The sequence below is a fragment of the Chelon labrosus genome (assembly GCF_963514085.1).
Source record: "Chelon labrosus genome assembly, chromosome: 21".
Taxonomy (NCBI): domain Eukaryota; kingdom Metazoa; phylum Chordata; class Actinopteri; order Mugiliformes; family Mugilidae; genus Chelon; species Chelon labrosus.
The window spans coordinates 15,071,356-15,094,335 of record NC_140354.1 but is presented as its reverse complement, the minus strand read 5'-3'; the positions used below and the strand labels follow the sequence as shown (position 1 = coordinate 15,094,335).

General features: G+C 47.0%; 2 protein-coding genes across 4 annotated transcripts in view; one reads left to right on the top strand and one right to left on the bottom strand.

Annotated features, from left to right (window-relative positions):
• The window catches only part of coro7 (coronin 7), a 105,878-nt gene that overhangs the window by 26,242 nt on the left and 56,656 nt on the right, over positions 1-22,980 (bottom strand). The window lies entirely within an intron of this gene.
• vasnb (vasorin b) lies at positions 527-21,558 on the top strand. Of its 2 annotated transcripts, XM_084571163.1 has the most exons (3): positions 527-875; positions 6,795-6,864; positions 17,278-21,558. In XM_084571163.1, exon 3 carries the CDS (start codon positions 17,285-17,287, stop codon positions 19,361-19,363), a length of 2,079 nt encoding a protein of 692 aa, XP_084427289.1. In that variant the 5' UTR covers positions 527-875; positions 6,795-6,864; positions 17,278-17,284; the 3' UTR covers positions 19,364-21,558. The 2 variants fall into 2 exon arrangements, with proteins under 2 accessions (XP_084427289.1, XP_084427290.1); XM_084571164.1 differs by lacking the exon at positions 527-875 and having other exon boundaries at positions 6,700-6,864.

Here is a 22,980-nt window from a genome sequence, read left to right as displayed (position 1 = left end):
GTGGCCGAAAGCACACATCAGAGGTGACACAGATCCAGAGAGCTATCACCTTACTGCACCTTGTTGGGGACTGGCTGACATTGAAATAGGCTCCCAGCTGCCAACGGGTAGTTTGTCACTTGTGTAAGGAAGTATTTGATAGCTTTCTCAGCTTGAAGATATCTGCGTGATTGAAGCAAGCATATGTTCTTATGTATACTGCACATGCCCCGTGGAGGCAACCCGGCAGTCAGTCGCTCTTACAGTCAACAAACCCATGAGGTGAATGAAGAGATTAGATTATATAAAAAAACCTGATTCATGCTGACATTAATAACTGTGATAAGTTTTTTTCTGCAGAGGATTTGAATAAAATGCAAAGATGAAATGTGACTTAACTTCTTGGAACCGTAAATGAGGAAACGTCTCGCGTGTAAAACAGGTCACGCAGGTAGGAATTAAGAAATAGTGCGCTGAAAGGAGCCTGGAATTTCACCTCTTAGCGCTCAGCCGAGCTGCAAGGTGAGTTTGTTGATCTCCGGTCATTGCAGGAGTGCGCCCAACCGCCGTGCGCCTCGCCTCGCCTCGCCCCTCCCACCCCTCCTCCGCTCCTCTCCGGCTCTCCTCTCCTCTGCGCTCACCAATAAAGCGCTTTTTGTCCCAAGGAGTCAGCACTTGAGCGCATTCCTTTGACGTGGAGGCTGGTGTACCTCTCCCGGGGACTTGATGAAGACCGTCCGCCGCGAGTCGGAGACGTTCGCCGTGAAAGTTTTTTCTTTTGAGGGTGCGCGCACACGGAAAACTACCAGGTCTGGAGTTAACGTTGGTGAAGGGCTCTGTTTGGATAAAGACGCAAGCGCGGCTGCGCTCTCAACTTTGCTTCCCCGAAGTTAAGGGTAAGGAGTTGCTGCTTTTGCTTTTTAAATGCAGATTAAATGATTTCGGAGCTGTGGCGCTTGGTTTAGGTTGGAGAAGTGCGCGAATGAGACGCTTGTAAAACGCTTTGAGTTTATGAGTAACCCAGTGGATTAACTTCACTTATAATTTTATTCTTCTTTAAAACGAATCCAAACTAATTCTCAGGTTTATGTCTCTTTTATAAGAATAAACCAGCAATCACCGGCTTTAAGTTGTGACTAACTCAGTGAGTGAAACTCAACGGGCTCACCGTGTTGTTTTGCAAAAACTACCGATTTGAATGTACGTCAAATGACATTAAAAAATAAATTTCATCCTTATTTTTATGCACATCGTCCCCTACAAACGAATTTAATTTCATTTGGGTGGGTATTCCTGCAAGGACTTGGCACGGATGCGCCGCCGACCTACTGGATGCAACACGTTTACAGGGCTCCTCTCTCATAGATTCGTTCCACTGGCGACAAAACGGAGTTTCGCACCCTTTTGGAAACGCGTAAAACGCAAGCGTGTGCGCAGCGCAAAAGAAGCCGTCCGGGCGGTAATGAGGCGGTCCGGTGCTGGACCGCAGGACGCCGTGCAGCGCGCAGGGGCCGAGCCGAGCGTCTAGACCGCACCGAGTCGCGTTCACCGCAGAGGACAGCTGTTTTTGGAACCACACGAGGGAGAGGGAGCGTCCCACAAAAAAAACAGAGTTCAACAGGACACGAGCGTCGAAATGGTCCCAAAATATGTAAAGTGAGCGTGTTTGAAGCCAAAACCAGACTATCTTTATAATATTTCCACAATATGGATTCCAAAAATGATTAATTATATCACTTTAACCTTTCTGGCATTTTTAGTGGATCAGTTCTTTTCACCATAAAGAAAAAATAACTTTTAACAAACTCCTAGGCCAAGCTGATTATCATTGATGCACTGGTTAAACCATCTCCCTCAAATCAAAAACAAATGCTGGGGAATTCATCACCGAATAATCCACAAGCCCCATTTCACAGATGACTGAGAAGACAGCTTATTAGCTGTGCAATACTGGTGGCCAACTTTCAGTCACAATAAACATGATTGGTGCCATACTACAGAATTAAAGCCGTCCGTCAACTGCTGCTACTGTTGTGCAACTTCATTATTATTCTAGCTCATGTTTTCTTGCTTCGATTGAAATGTGTACGAAGCTCCAAAACTGGAAACGACCGGCTCAGTCGTTTGGCTTGTAGCTGAAGGGGTTTCGGGTGCAGATGAGCGGCGAATGAAGCAGTCGCTCGGGCTGTGCAGAAAGGTAGGAGGCAGGGGTTATTAGAGAGATGTTGGTTTCCCTCGGCGGAGTGTGCGGCGGAGCAGTGAAATTCTTGGAAAGATTAAATCTCCCACAATAAACTAGCGTCCAATAAAGTGGCAAGACTCGACGCGTTTACACCGAAAAGGAAAGATACGAGGAGCTGTCAGCGAAGCGTCTGTTCTTCCTGATAATATAAACACTGTAAACAACATAAAGCCAGTCCCTTATCTGGAAGAAGTTGTGCACGCCGAGTGAAATGAAAGAGAAATTCACCTGAGGATGAAAAGATTAGCATCTTTCACCCCCCAACAAACAGATGCAGCAATCTGTCCCGGAGGCAAACAAGCAGCACAAACTACTCCAATAGCCCCCCTATTAACCCCTCACCGGGGCTTGTTTCATTGCCATGTGTTTCCTCGCTGAGTGTCATTAAGCTGTGGAGGAGAAACGACCGCATCACCGACAGCGTATAATGGGTGTAATCTGTTTATATTAAGGCCACCAGACACAACAGAGCAGCCGCTGGAGGTCAATTATCCCTCCCTGATGTGAATGATCCACTATCCAGGCTACTACTACGCTGTACACACGGTAACACTTACAATTCAAGGGAGCGCTTGTAGGCACAGACAGGCATATGTGTAAAAGTGTAAGATAATTTAGATGTAGATACTTGCAGCTTCCTGCTTCGGAGTTTTTAAAGAAGTTCGGGAGGGTGTAAGTGATTTTGGAGGGGGAGAGCACACGGGAGTTCCTTCAGCATCACCTCGGCTAAACTCGTTGCTCGTCAAAGCGGCAGTCGGATAACATCTGGCGACCTCTTTGATGATAAAGTCGGATTATCCCTGCCCCCGTGGGACGCTTCTCTGCCCCTTATATGTCGGGAAGCGAGGCCCTAGGACCCAATTTAGACAATTAAGCGCAAGGCCCAACCGTCGCACCACTGTGACACTGATGTCGAAACCCGCAGTACCCATCCTGGATCTGGTTACCGACATTGTGTCAGTTTGCGCTTTCATTATTTTTTTTTTTTACAAAATCAAGGCTGGCATTTCGTTATCTGTGCCAAAGAGCTCGGGAGGAAAAGGGCACCGATGTCAAAATCAGAGCTCAGAGGTAATTGACAGCTGCTGTTGTTTCGTGTGTTGCTCAGAGACGTGACTAAAACACTTGTTGGACGTATTTTTGGCAGACTGTGGCACCTGTAGATTTACTTTTCTACATATAATGGAAAAAAACTTAAACGAGAAGGATCGAACCCCAGCCTCCTGGGTTAAAAGTCCCGTGTGTGACATAAGCTCCCTACCCAGTGCATCAGAGGGATTATAGGGTTAAAAGTCAGGTGCTGAGGCGAGGAGGCCTGGAGAAGGGTGGAAAAGGAGGGATAAAGGAAGGTGGAGAAAGGAGGAGAGGACAAGAGCGGGGGGACTCACGCAGCAGGCGGGGAGAGGGAAGTCGACGGGGCAGGAAGTTTGGAGTAAGTGTGTGAATTTGTGTACGTTTGTTTTTCTCGGCACCGCGTGAAATCGAGGTCCCGATTAGCGAGGAGTGAGAGGGAGAGAGCGAATCTGAGAAGGACAAATCCTTCTTCTGTCAGAATTAGAGGCTTCACAGGGCCCTCCTCAGGTGCTGCGCAGCAGGGGAGGGGGGCGGCTTCCCCTCCGGTTAACAGCCGAGAGCCGCGGCTGCTCCCTATAAGAGGCGTCTCGGATAAAAACCCTCGGGCTTCAAAGGCTTCAGCCTCAAACATCAATGCCGAAGCGGCGGCATGCGGAGGCAAACCCCAGCCCGTACGCCTGCCAAGCTAAATTGAAGAAGAGCTCGCCGATTGCAGCCAAATGATGCGTTCAGAAGAACCACTTCAAAAACCGTGCATAAATATACACGCACATGTGAAGGGATCTGAGGGCTCTGGAGTGCCCCAGCTCGAGAGCTAACCCCAAACAACTGCTGTCCTGGCGCTTCCGCAGGCACACATGCTCGCCGTAGACCGTCTGTCACAGGTCCCTCTTACCTAAAACTACTCCCCGGATCTCTATTTTCTTTTTAACCTCCTCGCTTAAAAAAACAATCCTAAGACAACGAAGCAGCGGGGGAGACACATGGATGGAGGATGAGAAGGAGGATGCTCATCCGAGAGAGAGAGAGAAAAAAATAAAAAAACACCACAAATTGCTGCATTTCAGTGGCCCCGTTAAAAAGAAGAAAAAAATAGAGAGAGAAATGGTTCTTAATCTAAGGTTGTAATTACTTCTGGACAGCACTGTAATTATGAAATTGAACCAGAGCAAAGCAAGGGCACACACAAACACACAGTCTCTGCAATTTGACCGAAACCAGAAGTGGAAAACATCTCCCTCTACGTCAGACATTAATAACTGATCGAAAATATGCAAAAAGGGGGGTGAGGTGAACGTTTCGCATTTCACTGAATATGGATTCATGTGCGCGGCTTGTGAACTGAGTGGGCGGACGACGTCTTAAGGGCCGGTCGAAGGCTGAGAAACTTTGAACTACAGTAGCGGCAAAAGCTTGCAAGGACGCTAGGAGGCTTTCCCATAAGAGGCCTGCACCTGAGAGATCTCTGGACGCTCAATCCAGTAAAATAACTTCCAGTTGAATGACGTTATTTACTTTTAATTCAGTGTGTCCTGCCCTGCGACCTTTTTATTTCCGTCCCAGAGAGCGCCGACATTCACGTCGCGCATAGAAACCGACACGTACGCAAAGAGCTGCCCTCCTTCACCGCATCCGACAACCCTGTCAGTACCCCGGTCCCGATTTTCCTCGAGGTCTATTTCCGTCGCGGCCGGGGGCGAGATAGCGCCGTTATCTGGAGCTGTCCGCGCCGTTCGAGAGCCAGAGCCCGCGCGCGTACGCACGCAAAAACGCTTCAGACTCGATCACTCAACAGTGCAATCATCGGCTCGAGCGGCGGTTGTGACGGTGGCACAAGTCACAGCTTGTACGAGAGCGTGCCGCAAGATCGAAAACGCAGCTGCTGGCATCTGACAAACACTGACACCGACGCAATCCCAACAGTTCTTCGGCAGGTTCAGTTTGGACTGACGAGATGTTATTTACGGTATCCTGTCACGATGCCACAAGGAAGCAACATTAAAGCCAGACCGCTAACAGCTCTCTCCTGCCTTGGGAGAGATTAAAGCAGATGGGGCAAAGAGAAAGAGGGAGAGAGAAGGGAGAGGAAAGGCTGAAGTCATATTTATGTTTAACAGATGAACACGGAGAAAGGGAGACAATTACAGTTTAAAAGGTTAAGAGATAGTTTTCTGTTTTGGCAGAGCACAGTTTGCACAAATTAAAGACCGTGTGAGCTATTAAAGCAAACCAAGACCAGAACATTGCTGTCCTTCAAAGACGAACTGCACGTATTTCAAGTGTCTACTTCGAGAGCTAAATATTTACAGTGCAGTCGAGGGATCGTCCCACAAAAACAGAGTTCAACAGGACACGAGCGTCGAAATGGTCTCAAAATATGTAAAGTGAGCGCGTTTGAAACCAAAAACCAGACTATCTTTATAATATTTTCACAATATCCGAGAGCGGGGCGGCACGGTGACCTCGGGAAACTGGCCGCAGTCGAGAGGCAACCTCGCGCCAAACACAGCGTGGCAGCTCAGACATGCAAACTTCAGGCGTTACACAATCAGGCGCAGCACGTGGTCCGGGCCGGTTTTCCACGTCCAGAGTCTGACTCAGAGCTCAGGTATACGAAATATGGCTCAAAACCATAGCCCAGCGGGGACACGTTGGAAGGCATGCACACAGCGCGCTCACAAAGGATGGATAGTTATGTTTGTGTCGTACGAACGGGAGAGAAGAAGCACGAAAAGTATGTTAATTATCTCTCTGCTAATTGTCTCTCGCCACAATTAAAGACCGAAACCCCGACACCAAAAAGAAATGTAGGAACTCCTCTTGGCTGAAGGCCTCCCGACAATAAAACATCTATCGAGTGGCTGCTTTCTGGGGTTTTCGTGTTTTGATCCCTTAAGTAAGATTTATTTAACTTTAATAAAGCTGCAGCGGGAGTCTTGGCCTTTCCATAATTTAAAGAATGCAACAAGTACATGCACTCGTCCGCGGCCGCGGATAAGGAGACGCTAAGCTCTTTAGAGGGCCAATCTTGCAGATCGCTCCAGAAACCGTGCTGCAAAAACAGCCGAGCACTCGTTATAGGGGCGTCTTGCTTAAGTCGGCGCTCAACACATGCACTCCTTCAGCCCGTGGCCACTGATGGGGCCGATAGCGCAGGACAAGGAGCTGACAAACGCGCAGAGTGGTTGGCCTGCATTCTTCTTCTTCTTCCTCCTCCTCCTCCTCCTCCTCCTCCTCCTCTCGCGCTCTGTCAGTCTCTAGCGTTGCCACACGGCCCACCGGCGCTCAGCATGCTCCTGCACACAGCTGGAATCTAACCAATTAACAAGAAAAAAAATAAAACAAGCCTTCCTGTTTTGCTTATGCGTCGATAACAATGTGTGACGACGGAGGGTGAAGGGGAAGGGGGTGGATGCCAAATAAAGGGGAAAGAAAAGCGGAGTCGCACGCACATCGCGGCAGCGTTGAGTAACAGGTACAACTGTTTTGTCGTTTCCAGGGAAAGGAAGGCCCGGAGTGGAGACGTGGAGCTGGAGTAGAAGAGGAGGAGGAGGAGGCATCTTCACCGGGTGAGTCAGGTTTATCAGTCGTGTGTGTGTGTGGCCAAGATGTGTCCAGATACCGTAACACAAACACTCTTGAAGAGCTTGCAAATGACTCTCGTTCGTTGTGCAACTAATACAGCATTTCTGACACGCGCTCCGTGGAGTGTTTGCATCCAGAAAAAACAAAACAAAACCACACCGCTGCTGGCGGTCTTTACCGTGTTAGCCGTAACACCCGGCTCCCTCAATGGGTTCCTTTCACGCGACTTTTTTCGACGCCTCTCAAGGAGACTGGCAGGAGAACAAGAGCAGTTCTCTTAGTGCACAAACACACACACATACGAGAGGTATTTAACAGATACAGTGAGTCTGCGTAGGGTTGCGGACGGAGCGGAAAAAGAGACAGGAGATAATGGGAGGACGTTTGTTCGTTTAACAGGCCGGTCTGGTTGCTGAGTTGTGGCTGGAGTAGGCGCTTTTGTTTTTATTAGCTTTACGCGGGAACAAATATTGATTCTTTTAAAAGAAGATCAGTTTAAGCTATTTTATTTTTATTTTATTATAAATCCACTCACATTTAAAGTTTGGCGATCTATTTTTTATTTCTTCTGCAAAAAGCTGCGCTGCTGTGCAAAAAGCATTATAATGAAAATGAAAATAGTCGATAATCAAAGTAAAAACATTTTAAAAAGTGCAGTTTTTCCCTTTTTTTTAATTAAAAAAAATAAATAAAAATAAATATAATGAAATGTTTGCAGACCGAGTGCATGACCGAGCCTCTGATCACCTTCACACACCCCTCTTGACCCGTCACCCTCCAGTCCTGCGTCTGTGCTGTGCTAGCCGTCAGTGAGCTGTGACAGGGACTGCGTGGGCTTGTAAAGACGCGCACACGTCGCACTCCCCTGGATGCACATGGCTTCTCTCGCTAATTGCCCCCAAAACTCCTCCACCTTTCCGTCTATCTATCTATCTATCTATCTATCTGTCTATCTATGTATCTGTCTGCTCCCCCCCAGCCCGGTCCATTCCTCCTCCAGGAAGACGGAGGTCCTCTGCTGTTTGATTTTCTTCAGCTCCAGCACATGCACGCATTCCTCAGCCTGAGGAATTTGTGCACGGTGTATCTGCTTTGCTTGCTTGCTGTAAATTATTTGCCACGGCAGACAATGCTCCAGTGTCAACATACACACAGACTCTGCCCGCATCCTTGAGTTTCAACATCAAACCCCGTGCACGGCTGTCACACTCCGACCTGTCGTCTTTTACCTGCCTTTTTCTCGCTTTCTTTTTTTAGCGCTGCATGTAATACTACACCTATACGTAAGCGGCCGAATATGAAGTAGACTCCGGGTGCAAGCACGTGACGACGCAACCACTGGCTGAGTGTGTTCCAGACACAAAGGCTGAACGCGTTCCCCGCTCGCCGCCTTTCTTCTTGACGCGCCAAAAACCCCCGGCACCGGGCCGTTGTTGCCCCGTGAATAGCGTCAATATTTCTACATGTGAGCGACCGCACACAGGTGAAGCATTGTTCTGTGTGTTACAGGTCAGCGCAGGAATTCCGAGTTACTCACTCAATGACGCGTACGAACGGATGTGTCGACGGGAGCAAACAAACTGCTCATTATGCAGACAAATTACTGTTCGCTGCTGCAATAACAAAGCAATTTTTCTTTCTCTCTCTCTCTCTCCGTGGCGGCCTGTCAAGTTTCTCTTTGTGGAGGATAGTATGACTAACCCACTGGGCACAGACGCAGAGGCACGCGCTCATCTTGTATATTGAATGCACAGATCTGCATAAACCGCACCCGTGAAACCAACTTCATTCAGGCCGTGAATTGCGTGCGCCGACGCTCTAAAGCGAAATGTAGGCTGGAGAAGGACTTGTTTACTACGTCTCGTCTTCTGTCGCTGCTCCCCTCCCCTCGCCGTTGTCGTGTTCGGGCTAGATATGACTAATCTCCGGGCAATGCGCACCTGCTGCATGCAAACCGTGGCGTTGAAGATCAGTGTTGATGCCTTAATAGACTGTTGCTGACTGAGGCATTAACGCGGAGATGGTAGGGCTCACCTGTTTAATCAGACGTTGGCCCAGGTAGAGAGCACGCAGCAAAATGTCATGATCGGACGGGTGCTGGCTCACAGCATCTTTTCAGGTTAATGAACTAAATTAGATGTGAGCCATGATATTAAATTCAAGGCCAACGTTGATTTATGTAACTTGATACGAAGCTGCTTTGAATGCTTGAACGTGGTCGTAGTCGTTTTTGAACAGTCTGTGTTACCACAGGGCACCTGAGGCCATGGAGAACAGGCCTGTCAGCGTTGGGGGGGGGGGGGGGGGGGGTGAACTGTGCCGCCTGATGGCTGGTTTGCCAGCCAGCCTCCCCAGATTCTGGCCCGGTGCCAAACGCAGGCAGCAGTTTCACAATAAATTCCTTTGTGACATCCTAATCAGCTCCAGCGATCTCCCCTTCGCGTTTATCTTGCGTCTGTGGCGTATGTCACATTTTTTTTCTTTTTTTTCTTTAAGGGAAAACAACTGCAGGGACGAACGATGAGAAGAATCACAGTAGCCCGCAAGAAAAGCAGGGGGGTCTGGGGTTTTGGAAGGGGGGGGAGGTGGGGGAGGTGGGGGCGCTGAAAAACAAGTAGGATGATTGTCTTTGAATAGAGGCCATTGTGTTGGAAAAAAAAACATGAGGAAAGGTCCCCTGTGCCAAAATTACTACCTACGCGACTTTATTTACTTAATGTCATCGACACCTGGATGTGGATGTGACTCAACTTGACAACATGTTCTCCCGGCATAGATCAAAGATGAGACAGAACTGGTTATGAGTATTGGTGATCAACAACAAATATACCACAGATTTTTCATTCAGTTTATTAAAAGAGCCCACGGTTGTTTCCTCTACGAGCTGCCTTCTTGTGCCTCCAAAACAGTTGTGACTCCTCAGAGAATGGACATGGGCCTTCTGAGGGTGTCCTGTGGTGTCTGGCAACACATTGTTGTTAGTGGGGGGGGGGGGGGGGGGGCTTTGAGGGGAAATCAAATCCAAAAGTTTCCCTGCAGAACATTGTATTGTCACAAGATGCTCAATGTTGCTTATTCCTCCTGTCGGTGGTTTTAATGTTGTGGCTGATCGGTGTGTATCAGGCTCTGCTCTCCACACGCTGTTTCAGAAAGACGTGGAAAGCCAGAGATGGCTGTCAGTACACGCCATCAAATCATAAAATGTGCAAATCAAGAGCAAGTTTTTCTACGTGTCCGTGTCAGCCGACTCCCGAAAATGCATTTCAACAAACTAATCAAGTTGATATTCATCTGTCAGCGCTAGCGGCGGACCGAGTTTCTGTTTACCGTCCCGCCGCTCTGGCCTCGAGCTCTAAAAGTCTAATAAACATTTTGACGGCTACAAATAAGCCATGAGCGCTCGCTACGGAGGACGGAGGAGACGTGGCTTCATCGGATTCCAGTCATTCTCCCCGCCAGCTGCATGAACAAACCTGAGAGAAAGAAAAGAGGCGAGCGGAGGAGGAGGAAGGGGAGGACAGGGTGCTAGAAATGACAAGGCCGAGAGGACAGTTTCTAGAGGTATTTGCGCGATGTGTCAAACAAGTCTGCTTCCCGTCTAAAGCACTTCTCTACCAGCGTGTTTGTGTGCATAGCTGACTATTCCGTAGAACCAGTTGATACTCATTAAGCTTCTTGGAATCCGGTGTAGATGATAAAGATATAGCGACGGCAGCGTGTTCAAATAGCTACTGGAAAGACAGGCGGGCAAGTGTTTCCTCAGTGAGTACGTGTGACACTGTTTGTCGAACGAGGATAGTCAGCCAGTCTGACATACGCTCCGGGAGCCAGCACGCCGCTTACCTCATGCATATTAATTTTGAACTCATGCACAGCGCCGCTGCAACACAGGTAAAAACTAAGTCAACATTCGCCTGTGCACGACGTACGGTTCATCTCTTTATTCTTTTATATATATATATAAACTATAATACTAATTAAAGGTGGGCCTTCTGTCTTTGGAGTGGAGATTAAGCATCTCAATCAAGTGACAGGATTCGTGAACTAGGCCTGTTGTATTTTCCGAGCCGAGCGTGGACAGCGTGTCAGAGTGTGCACAGTACTGTGGGCTTGTGGCTAACCGAAAAAACTGGTCCATCCAGCCACTTTGAATCGCAAACACACACAGCACAAATATTGCCCTGTCCTCGCTCGAGGCTATAGGTTTGGGTTTTCAGGAGACCGTCAGAACGAGTCTTCGGGAATCGCTGCCTGAGACCGGCTCGCTTTGGGTGTCCCCACCAGGAGCTCGGAGCTCCAGACAACAACGCACTCAGGGTCAATGGGCCAGAAAGCACAATAACATTTTGATTCTGGCAGCTGTGCGTGGGATACGGAGGCACAAGCCAAGGCCTGGACGGAGTGTTTGTGACGCTACGATGTCATATGTGCAGTTTCCAGGTGGTGAAGTGCTTTTGGACTCAACAGACTGTGACTTCTGCAGTTCTGCGGTTTGCTGTTTTGTCTGAAAAGATATTCAGAGAAAGAAGGAGTGAGAGACACAAGACTGACAGAAGTGGTAAGTGGAAACACCGCAGATGAGAAAACAGATCAAAGCCCAGGTTGTCAGCGATGCACTGGAGTCTTTTTGTGTAACGCGAGCGTGCCGTGGCGAAGAGCTCAGACAGATGTGGCGGTGACCACAATGGCAGTCTGTCCCCAAAGGTCACGGGGGGTAGGGTGCGCCGATGAAAGACGTGCGCAGGCACCGTCTTAGGAAAGAGAAGGAGAGTCGGCCTCATGTGCTCCTTAATGAAAATAAAATCAGGTCTAGCATCTACAGCACCATCCGTCATATCCTTCAGCAATAAAACTAAAGGAAATGGTCCGCATTTCCTTTTGGAACTCGTAGTGTCTGACCCCTGCGCTCTAAAGCTCAGAGGAGGCAGAGCTAGACTGCAGACATGCTGCTGTAGACGCTGGTCTGGTTTGGCTGCATGGCCACCTACGTACTGTATGCCTGTATGTCTCCTTACCCCTCTTGCCTCCTTTATGCCGAGGTGGAAGCGTGCAGCCGACTGAGTCTGGAGGTTTGGCACAGGTCGCATCATTTACAAAGACACACGTAAGGGGTTTTGGGTTTCACGTTTCCCCCCGCGGGAGAATAGAAAGCACCTGTTGTAGGGATGAGGACCAACAAGCTTCAGGTGTATAAGTATGTAACCGGAGCTGGGTGTGTACCAGTGTCAAGACAGGGCCCGTTATCTTGTGTTGTCTGGACCACAGTTACAACAGAGGACACAGAATACTAAGCAGAAGTGGAAACACTAATCTGAGCCTGACCCCTGACCTCAAGGAGTTTCTCCATGCCTCGCTGGCTTTGTTGTTGTCTTTGGACTGATGCTATCTGACCAGACAGAGTTTCTAGTCCTTCAGCACATGGAAAAATGCTGAAAAAAACAAAACAAAAACGCAGAGCGACCATGAGTTTTACTATTCCACTACCCTCCAATTCACCCTCGGTCTGTACATCACGCTCTCTTTCAAGTTCTCCAGACACGGCCTCTAATCGTATTGCCTCACGCTGACCTTGAGTGTAGAGGAAAGCTCAAAGAAAGGTAGTCGGCCCAACGGCAACCTGCCCGTGGTTGTTGTTGTTGTTGTGTTGATTCAAACTTGAATCCTGGTGGAGCATTTGTGCAATGGACGTGCAAGTGTCTTTTTGCGTTGACCGCACAACAATCAATCACTGTTCATGTCTCCTGTCCATGTTTGTTTGATGTCTGCTTGTCCGGCCTTGATTCATATTTAATAGTGACTACTAAAATAACAAAGCTATCAATAGCTCCTGTGTGATCAGATTGATTTTCAGTATGAAAACAATTTATGTGTTTTTATTGTGGCGCTGCCAAACCCCGTGATTCTTCGAGACAGGGTTACTTTAACAGTTTTAAGTGTTGCTCTCCTCGTGCCTCCGTCGTCCTGCGTGCGCTCAGCCTGCGTGGTTCAACAGGTACAACCGGCAATAACGCACCACGCTAGAAATGCATTCGCTCATGTAATACGCAATAGTACGAGCATACCGACAGTCTCACAATAACATCGCTGGAATTTCCAAAGTCATATGTGTGCTTACATGTTTCCGCTCTCTTCTTAGCTACTTCTTAAGTATTCGTTTAATCCTTGGATATTCTACGTAACCCTCGTTTCTTCTTCCCGATTCTCTCTTGACCCCTTTTGTCATATTTGATGGATTAACCCCCTCATGGATTGCAGATAACAAGGTCCAGCTGGGGGCACGGACGTTGCCGACAGTGGAAAGGGATCGGAGTAGGAGTGCGTTCGGAGGAGGGCTCCTTTGTCTTCTCATAGGGTCATGGACGGCAGAAATAGGGGAGAGGGGTCACGTCAGCCTTCTTTGACAGCATTTCTCTGGATTATCATTTGCAACTCGTGTGAAGTCAAGCCTTTACGCTGCTGTAGTAAATCGACACAAGCAGCTCAGACAGACACTTTGCGCGCCGGTACTATATTTTAGTAGTGCACCCCAGAGGCTCCAGGCCTGTGCTGTAGATCATACCCTAATGCACATACCACAAGCATTGTTCCCTTAGAAGATAAGGTCCCTGAAGAGAAGGGGCCTCTTTAATAGGAGTACGCACTCTGTAGTGAGCAGCCTTATCCTCTTACGTCGACTTGGCACGGTGCTCCCCGTGAGTCTCCAGCTCGGCCTCCCGAATCGTCCGGCTCGTCCGCACACACATGCACGTCGCAACTTTCCACCCCTTCTTGTACCCTTCGTTGCCCCCTCAGTGTTGGCCTGCAGCTCTGAAGATAAGGACTCTTGACACTCAGCCTGCCGGGATTTAATTGCTGAAGCCCACTTCACCCTCCCACAGCCAGGCCTTATCCACCGCGGTGTCCCCCGCTGACAGAAACCTGTTCTTGTCCCCTGCTTGTGTTTTCTTTTCTTCCTCATCTTGAAAAGAAAGAAAAAGCTGGGGGGGGGGGGATATGTGCCTTCTGCGTCTTTCTTTACAAGGCACTGAATTTTACTTTATATTGCACGGAGACGTTTCTGCCTCCTCTTCTTTGTGTTTTCGTCTTACGCTTTCCTGCCCTTGGGTGACTCTGCATATTCATCAGCCAACACGTTTTATTCGGATACAAACCACAAACTTAAGACTCATCCGTAAAGAAGGCACAGATGTAAGAACCATCATCGGTTATATAAACAGATCTGGTCGCAAACATCCCAGTCCGCTGCCCGTTTATAAACCCAGAAACGTATCCTGTTAATCTCTACATGCCAAGCCGACGAGAGCGACGGGCTCACTTTTTCAAACTCAGCTGCTGCTTGTCTCAGGAATGTCTCAAGTGCACAGGGGAGAGAAAAGGAAATTACAGCTCAAAAAAAGGAGGAGGATAAGGGCAAGAAGAGAGAGAGCGAGAGAGGGGGGAGGGAGGGGGGCATTAGTGTTTGTGCAGGATGCCAAAACTGTCTTTCTACTGTCTCTTTTTTCGCTCTCTGCCCTCTACACGACACACCTGGATCCATACTGCTGGGCCTTATCTGACATCTGCATAAGTCACTTGCATTCAAAGGGAAAGAAAACAGAGGAGTCTAAGCTACAGTTTATCTGTGATCTGGCAGCGCTCGCCGGCCGAATCCCTCCACTGCAGTATCTCCTCCACCGGGTTATCAGATGTGCCTGTCCCAGTTTGGAACGAGGCACACTCAAATAAACATTCTGCCCCGGAGAGAGCCACGGTAGAATCACCACATTGGCTCTCTAAGAAAACTAGAAAAAAAATAAATAAAAATAAAAAATCTGCATAGCTCACTCTCTTCTCATAACTTGCCTTGATGTCGTTGTATGTTCTGGCACTGGACCCTTATATCTCATATAGTCTGGCCCTGATATACTTTACCAAAGTGGTTTCTCTTTCCCTCTGAAGTTTCTCCAGAAGATACTTCTCTTACACAAATGCTAAAGGATATTTAGTGTTTCTTTTTGTTACGCACATGCAGTGTCATGCACTGAAACCCTGCACCACACACATAGTGATATGAAAACCTGAGACCATCTGCATAGGCTCCAGCTGTTGTTTGATTCTCCCTATCCCCCTTCATCTCCTGTTTATCTTCTCAAATCCTTTTATTTTTCCTTGTTCTATATACATTTGCAGCACGGCAGCCAGGCTGGCTTTTCTTCCTTTACCCTCTCCCATCGACACTTGCTTAATTTTCCTTTGTCCCCGAGACTACTTTAAGCCGTCTTGTGAACTCGCGGCTCACGTCTTTATTGACTACTACGATTAAAGCTTTTATTTCCAATGGGAGCAAATAAGATCTACTCACCACCACTGACACATGACACAAATGACCTTTACAACCCTGTACATGCAAGTGCTGTTAAATCAAATTCCTCCGGGCACTGTGTGTAAATAACTGCAACCCTTCACCTCTGCTCTCCACTGAGGCGTAGCCAACAGAAAACTACCGGCTTCAGATGTTGCGCTGCTTTCCAGAAAAGATTTTCCATAGCCGAGGATACCGAGCGCGTCGTATTTTTCTGCACGGCTGGCAAAGTGGGTCCAGCTTTTCTGCATGGCTGGCAAAGTTGGACAGAGTTTCCGCGCCGTTAGCAGGTGCCGACACAGAGAACTAGTTAGCTGCTCCGCTTAATCAAGCCTTTAGCTTTGAGCAGGTTCATTTCGTTGACATTTGGCTGCATAGAACAACAGTTCTGCCCTGTTTGACAGAGTTGGCAGTGTGGATTCAAGCAAAAACCATGATTGCCTTGAGTTTATTCACCAGAGAAGGAAAATAAGAGATCAGGGACTCTTTCCAAGGAGGTTGAAATTTCAAGGAGGAGCGGAAAGAAAAGTATGCTGAAAGAGAAGGAAAATAAATGCAATAGCCGTGGCGTGATGAGGAGATACTCGCCCTTCCTCTGGCTTTCTAGTGCACTCTTGATCTCCTCTCTGATTTCTGACATTAGATACATTAGATGCATCTGGTCTGAGGCTAACGTTACATGACATATACCTACCGTATGAGTCAATAAAACAAAACTATACAGTTTTTTAATCAGTGTTTTCTTTAGTAAAGTAAGATAACACGGGAATGAACATAAATCAGAGCGTTATTTAATTTATTATCATCATTAATATTATCTTATAAATATAGTTTATATACAGTTTACAAGAAAGATATATTCACATATTAAGAATATTACTTAAGAGAAAAAGAACAGGAAAGGGAAAATAAACATCCAAAGTGATTTCTTTGACATTTCTGGTGAAATGGGCCCCAATCCCAGGTACGCGGCGTGAGAACAGTATGTTCTGTATGTGTGTGTGTCATCTGTGTAAAACTGCAAATCACACATACTTGGCTTCTTATTCAGGTATTTTTGCAGCGCAGGCATCAACAACTGCACAATTTAAGACCTTAATGTAAGTTCCCTCAAGCACTCCAACGCAGAGCGTCATAAGTGATCAGGAAGCGGATTTTGGCGTTATGAGCTATTTACAATCCTTGCTCACAGTCATTAGAATGAAATCCTAATATTTGAAAAAGTGCATTGTGAGGGCAACTTTTGAGCCTCTGGTTGAGGATTCAAGACAATAAAGTATTTTGTCGACTCCATGAATGGTAAAAAAAACAAGAGCAGCCCGCACGGCCGAAGTCTACGACATGCTGTAACTTCCCCCAAGGCCATCTCGCTTGATAGCAGAGGATGACAAACTGCCACACAAGCTCTTGTCAGCAGCTAGTTTCTTCTCTATCTCCCCTCATTCCTCCGTCACTCCCTCCCTCACATTTTCATCCCTCCTTTTCATTCCTTTCAAGTACTCTGTTGACACTCTAACAGGGTATTTGTTTTGTGAGGCGTGTGCCGTGCTGAAATGGGTTTAAATCGCGGTGGCTTTGTTTTTGATGGTCCGCTTTCATCAGGCTTTGTATAATTTATCCTTGTGTGGCGGGAAGCCTCTATATCCACTTTTCCCCCCCAAGTATGTCAGAAAACTCTGACGCCTGAGGTCACGGCTACAGGCCTATTGTTTGAGGAACCTTGTGACTAGAAAGTGCCTTCGATCGCTAGCTGTGCATTGTTCAGCCTCTGATAGTAATCTCACTTCATGAAACATAGTAAGAATCACTCAGTGGATAAATAACTGACCTCAGCTGTTCTGGAAACTAGTCTATAAATGGAGTATACATGTTTTGTAATAAACTCGAAAGTGCTACAACAGATACAAAAGCTGGGTGCTCCAAAAATGATGGTACCTTTTGTTACCTGGCCCATACAAGTAGCAGAGGCCAAGGATTATGTGTGTACTACATTCTATAGTCAGCATTTACTTTTTATTTCTGTTAATGATTTTGTTTATATGTTCTCTCATTTCAGGTTGAGCATGGAGAAAGAAAAAGTCTACACCATGAAGATCTTTCTCACTCCGCCGATGCCCTTTCTGCTCCTCCTCATCCTTCCTAACGGAGTCTTCTCCAGCGAGTGCCCAAAAGACTGCTCCTGTGCACCTCCCGAATCCATTTTATGTTTCCAGAGACGCTCCTCTACCATTCCCAGCGGAGTGGCCCCATCCACAAAAAGCCTCTACCTGTTTGCCAATGGGATTGAAGGCTTGACAACTGATGACTTTCATGGTCTGGAGAACCTGGAAATGCTGGACCTCAGTCAAAACAAACTGACCCACCTTCCTGATAGGGTGTTTGAACCTTTGACTTCTTTGAAAAACCTGGACTTATCATCAAACCAGATCAGCCACATTTCAGAAGAATGCTTCCAGGGCATGGTACTGCTTGAGCGCCTTTATTTGTATAGTAATCATATCAAGACTATCCACCCATCAGCCTTTAATGGTTTGGACCACTTGCTGGAACTCAAACTGCAGGGTAACATGTTGACATCCCTGCCTACACTTGCAATGCCCCAACTGCTACTGCTGGACCTTCGGTTTAATGTCTTACCCACTTTGGGTCCTGCAGACCTCAAAACCCCAAACCTGGAGTCACTCAAATTGGGGGGTGTAGGTCTGACCAGCTTAAATAAGGAGCTCATTGGTACTCTGAAGAATCTCCATGAACTGGACATTTCAGGAAACAAACTGGAGTCATTCCCCTCTGCACTGAAAGAGACCCGAGGGCTGATTCACCTCAGCCTGGCCGGAAACCGATTCGGCCCTCTTAAGGTTCAGGACCTACAAAACCTAGGGGAGCTGACAGAGTTGGACATTAGCAACCTCAGTCTGCAGGGCCTCCCAGAAGAGTTTCCCCAGCTCCTCCCCCACCTCAAAAAGCTCACAGTAGCAGAAAACCCCTTCAACTGTCTTTGCAACTTAGCATGGTTCCCAAGATGGCTCAGAGCCCAGGGCATCACCCTGGAGAAAACAGAGGTGACCCGCTGCCATTTTCCACCCATCAATGCTGGGAAAGTATTAGAAAGACTAGAGCACAGAGATTTTGGCTGTCCTACTACAACCACAGTCACTACTAGTACTGTCAAAACTACTACAACCACTGTGCCGGTTCCTGTCACCACCTTACCAACTACAACCAGAGAAATTCCAGTTCCCAGGGCCAGCGACAACCCCACTGACAATGAGGGTGACTATCCACTACCTCCTGACCCTGCATCCCCCAGTAGCAGCAGCATGGACCAAGACATTGAACCGAATTTCTGTCCCTCTCAAACCTGTCTGAATGGGGGAACTTGTCGTTTGGACCAGCAAGGTCAGGTAGAGTGCACCTGTCCTCACGGTACCTCCGGGATGTACTGTGAAATTCAAATCCATCATCCGCCTTCACCACCCGAACCCTCCACTACAACTGTCACCCCAGATGCGCCGGACATCAGCTCACATCAAGCAACGGCGACCTCCATCCTGCTGGACCTTCACCGCTACATTGAAACTCGTCCTTACATCCGTGGAATCCGCCTCACCTACCGCAATCTCTCTGGGCCAGACCGCAGGCCTATTCAACTCAACCTCCCAGCGAACTTCCCAGAGTACAGACTTAGAGGCCTCAATCCCAACTCCACCTACGCTGTGTGTGCAAGTCCATTAGGTGATACAAGTGGCATAGACAGTGTCTGCACTGAGGCCCATACAGCCCCTGAAAGCACCAGGGGCCCTAATGCACAGTTTGAGGACCCAAAGCTAACCACTATGCTGGTTCCTGCACTTGCTATATTGCTAGTGGTTGTACTGATAGCAATATCAGTGGGAGTGGTATGCTATCTTCGCAGGAAGAAGGCCAAAGGTCACTTGGACCTAGACTGTGAGCCTTCCCAGCTTGAGTTGGATGGGGTTAAATCTGGCATGGACAATGGGGCACTGCCTCACAAACAGTCTCAACTTATGATCCCTGAGCCGGCTGTTCAGACCAGTAATATGGAATATGAGGTGTTGCTACTACAAGATCACTGTACATCAAATAACAATATGTCTTCACATAAGCCTTCCTACTTTTGACAATCAGCTTTGACTATTCAGATCCAAAGGAGGATTTTTTAATTCTTCAGTTCTGTCACCCTGAGTGAAATATGAACAGTGGCAACCGCTGTCGTGAAAGTGGAGGACACGCTTTCAGCCGACCAAACAGGAAAGGAGAAACTGACAATTTATTGAAGTCACTGTCTTTGCTTGTCTAAGTAGACAATAAACTAGTTCAAAAACATAAGTTTGGTCTTCAAAAACAATGAAAGTTCTTCTTCTCCATTTACACGCTGAATCCTGCTTCAATAATATTTCCTCACTCGCATTCAGCTCCCATGCTGTGATGCTGGGACTGATGATGTGTTGTCATTGGCTGAAATGTACACTTCAGAGACACAATGACCTCATTGCCCTCCTCTATTTGTTCATAAAGGAGTGTGCACAGAGATGGAGTTGTGCCACCGTTCCCCATCACAACAGCCCAACGAAAATGAGTCAGGAATTGTTGTTGCTACCCGTTGTAACTCCTCAGTACTACCCCAAAGGGAACAGTGCTTGCTGTGAATGACCTTTAAGACACCAAATGAAGTTGTGCAGAGTAAATAGCTGATGCTTGTATTGCTTTATTTGGCTCTTAAGCTTTGTTTTGTATGTTGTTGTTTTTTTTTTATATCTGTGTCTATATGTTATTTCTTATCGTGCAACTTTGTGACTGTTAACAATCCTCAGCACCCTCCACCCTACCACTTGTGACTAACAGACAAAACCGCAGATTAAAATCTTTGAAGATTAGAACTCGTTTGGTACCAGTAAAATCAATCAAAGGGCTTTGCCTCCAGAAAATCAGACAGGCTAAGTAGATGTGAGTCTGGACACAGTCGAGACTAAATCCCCCTCCTTCCACAGTGAAGCCTTCAGCCTGTTTTACCATCACAAAGGGTGAAGGCAGGCAGGATTACAAAACGGTATGGAGGAAAAACAGTTGACTGAACTGAAGTTTCTAACCATTTTTAAAAGCTTGTCGTAGTTACACTAAACGCTCACATGACATTATTTATTGTTGATATTCTCCGTGAGGGAAGCTGTGTTATCCCTCAACCCCACTTCACATATAACGTACTACTTTGCCTTGCAGACAACAAGCAAAGCAAATAGTGGACTGTGCATTGCGTTTCCCTTGAGTGAAAATAGTCTGATTTATGTAATGCAGTGGATAATTTTTCTTTGGCAAGGACGGCCCAAGTCTTGCTTGCTTGTACCTAACCTGACTACGGGAACGCCAGATGCACAGAGCAATAAACTTCCTAGTGTTTATATTGTTTCGCTGTTTCATAGAGGACAAAGAGACTTGCAGAGGTTCACTGGAAGATTATCACACAGCGCTGAGATCCAAATCTGTGAATATGGGGCAAAGAAGGAGTTAAAGTACTATGTCGCGCGTGTGTGTGTGTGCGCATGCGTAAATCTCTCCAGCTAAGTGATAACATATTTCATGTTCTGTCTTGTGCAAAGACCTGCAGACATCAAGTTACTATCAGTTATCCCCCTTATGTGCCCACATGCCTTGGAGTACTTTAAGCCCCAAACAACGCCGCCTGTAAGCAAACACACCAAAGACACATCTGTGAATGTCTGTGTACAGTTACCTACAGTGTTTCCAGCACACGCTATCCCCGCTAACAACAAACAAAATGCCGTGAGAGTCCACAATCGAGTAATTCAACTGGAATACGTGTCTGTAAAATAGAGTACATTGAAGATAACCAAAAGCATTTTCAATGTGATTGTTATTTTTTTCCCTGTTTACTTTGGGAAACTACTTGTTGTCATTTGTTGTTGTTGTTGTCTTTTTTTAAATTCAATGAACTTATTTGTACCAGTGGGAAAAAGTGATATCATCATTAAATGAATATCAGAAATGAAAAACCTTGTGCTTGTCTTTTTTTGTTGCATCAGTGTTTTCACTGTTGAAGGTTGGATTGGAGGGGTTGTGATTGTCATTAATTTCTCCTCTCTTTTAAGCCATCAGCAAGGGATCAGGGGAGGTGGAAGAACAAGAAGGAATTAAGTACAAATACAAGTGTAACTATACTGTATATTAGGGCTGAGAGATACATAAATGTAATCGAATTTCTGGTTTGGGACGGTTTCCCCATTAACTTCCATTGCCTTCACACAACACAACAGGACAGCAAGCGGAGAAGAGTTTGTTCCCCAAAAAGCATAGTCTCGTCAGTAGTTTGGAACTGGTTCGGTTTTGTTTTGGTATGTGCTACCAAGCTGCAAGTAGTTGCTTTGTCTAGTTTGTACGACCGTACAGGTCAAAAGATCGCTAGAGAGCTTGAGGGGGTGCCGTTGGCGTGTACCAATGGTCCAGCCCAACCATGCAGCCTGCATTTTTATCAGCGTCTCCAAACAGCTTGCTTCCCAAAGGACCACAAAGAGAGCTAACTGCCGAGGTGCATCAATCAAGATAAGAAAAAATTTATTTCCAGGCCACCCTGCCCAGCCCTACTAGATATTACAATCAACAAGACAGAAGTCTGTTTTTGTATCATCTGTGTATACTGTACAGCGTGATAACCAGGCTAAGGAGGATCTGGTTATCATCATCATTATCACATATGTTTTCATGTACTGCATGAGCGCAATGCTGCGTTCATGTTGGAATGCTCCCTCCTAGCTAGCTACTCACGGCGTCAGCCAATGCAACTCAGCTATGAGATCCAACAAGCTTCGCAAATATGAGTGCTATGCCGGAGAAACTGAATCAGTCACGCAGGAAGGAAGGAAAAGGAATCTGCATCGGTAGCCTTGGCCCCACTTTGGCTTCAATAAACACAATTAAGAACAGGAGCTCTATGCAAATACTGCACGGAAAGAGTTGCAGAACATGATCCGCTTGTTTCGACGTCTTCTACACAAACATGTCACAGAATATGTTGAGGGTACGTTCAGCGAAACGTCATTCAGGCAATCCAAGGAGACCAACGCTGCAATGCCTACAGACTTCCTGCTAACTAGACTGTTCTACTAAAGTATTAGATTCTCTTTGCTGCATCCAGCTGTGCACCACCGCCCAAAACAAACATTTATAAGGCTGTTTAATGTGCGCTTTCAGTGGACAAGAGGTCTTGGAATTCTTCCTCACCAGCGGGGAGCTGCAGGCAACATGGAAATAAAGATTATAATTGAAACCACACCGATTAAGGTAGTAAGCTGATTCACTTACCGTGAATGACTCACCGGTCTAGGCCGAACGGGTACGCATTATTTGCAGACCCACGCGATAAACAGGCTGACCACCCATGTGTTTTATAGGTGAGATGCCGGTAGGGGATTGATGCAGGATGCGTGCACACACGCCCACACCCACAAACAAAAGCATGCATATCCTGGCCCATAGCTGGGGAGGTGCAGCGAAGGGTCCCACGCTAGCAGCACAAACAAATAAAACAGCACTACTCTTGTCATGCAGGGATTATTATATCAATTTGCTCAGAGATGGTGAACTTCCAAGTGAAATGACCGGAGAAACCAGTGCTTCAGTCTTTATTTTTCTAGAGATTTTAAATCATGCACATGTTGCACACAAGTTTCTGTCCTTCTCTGTAGCCAGGTAACTGCAAATAAGGAAATTAGATGAGGAACAG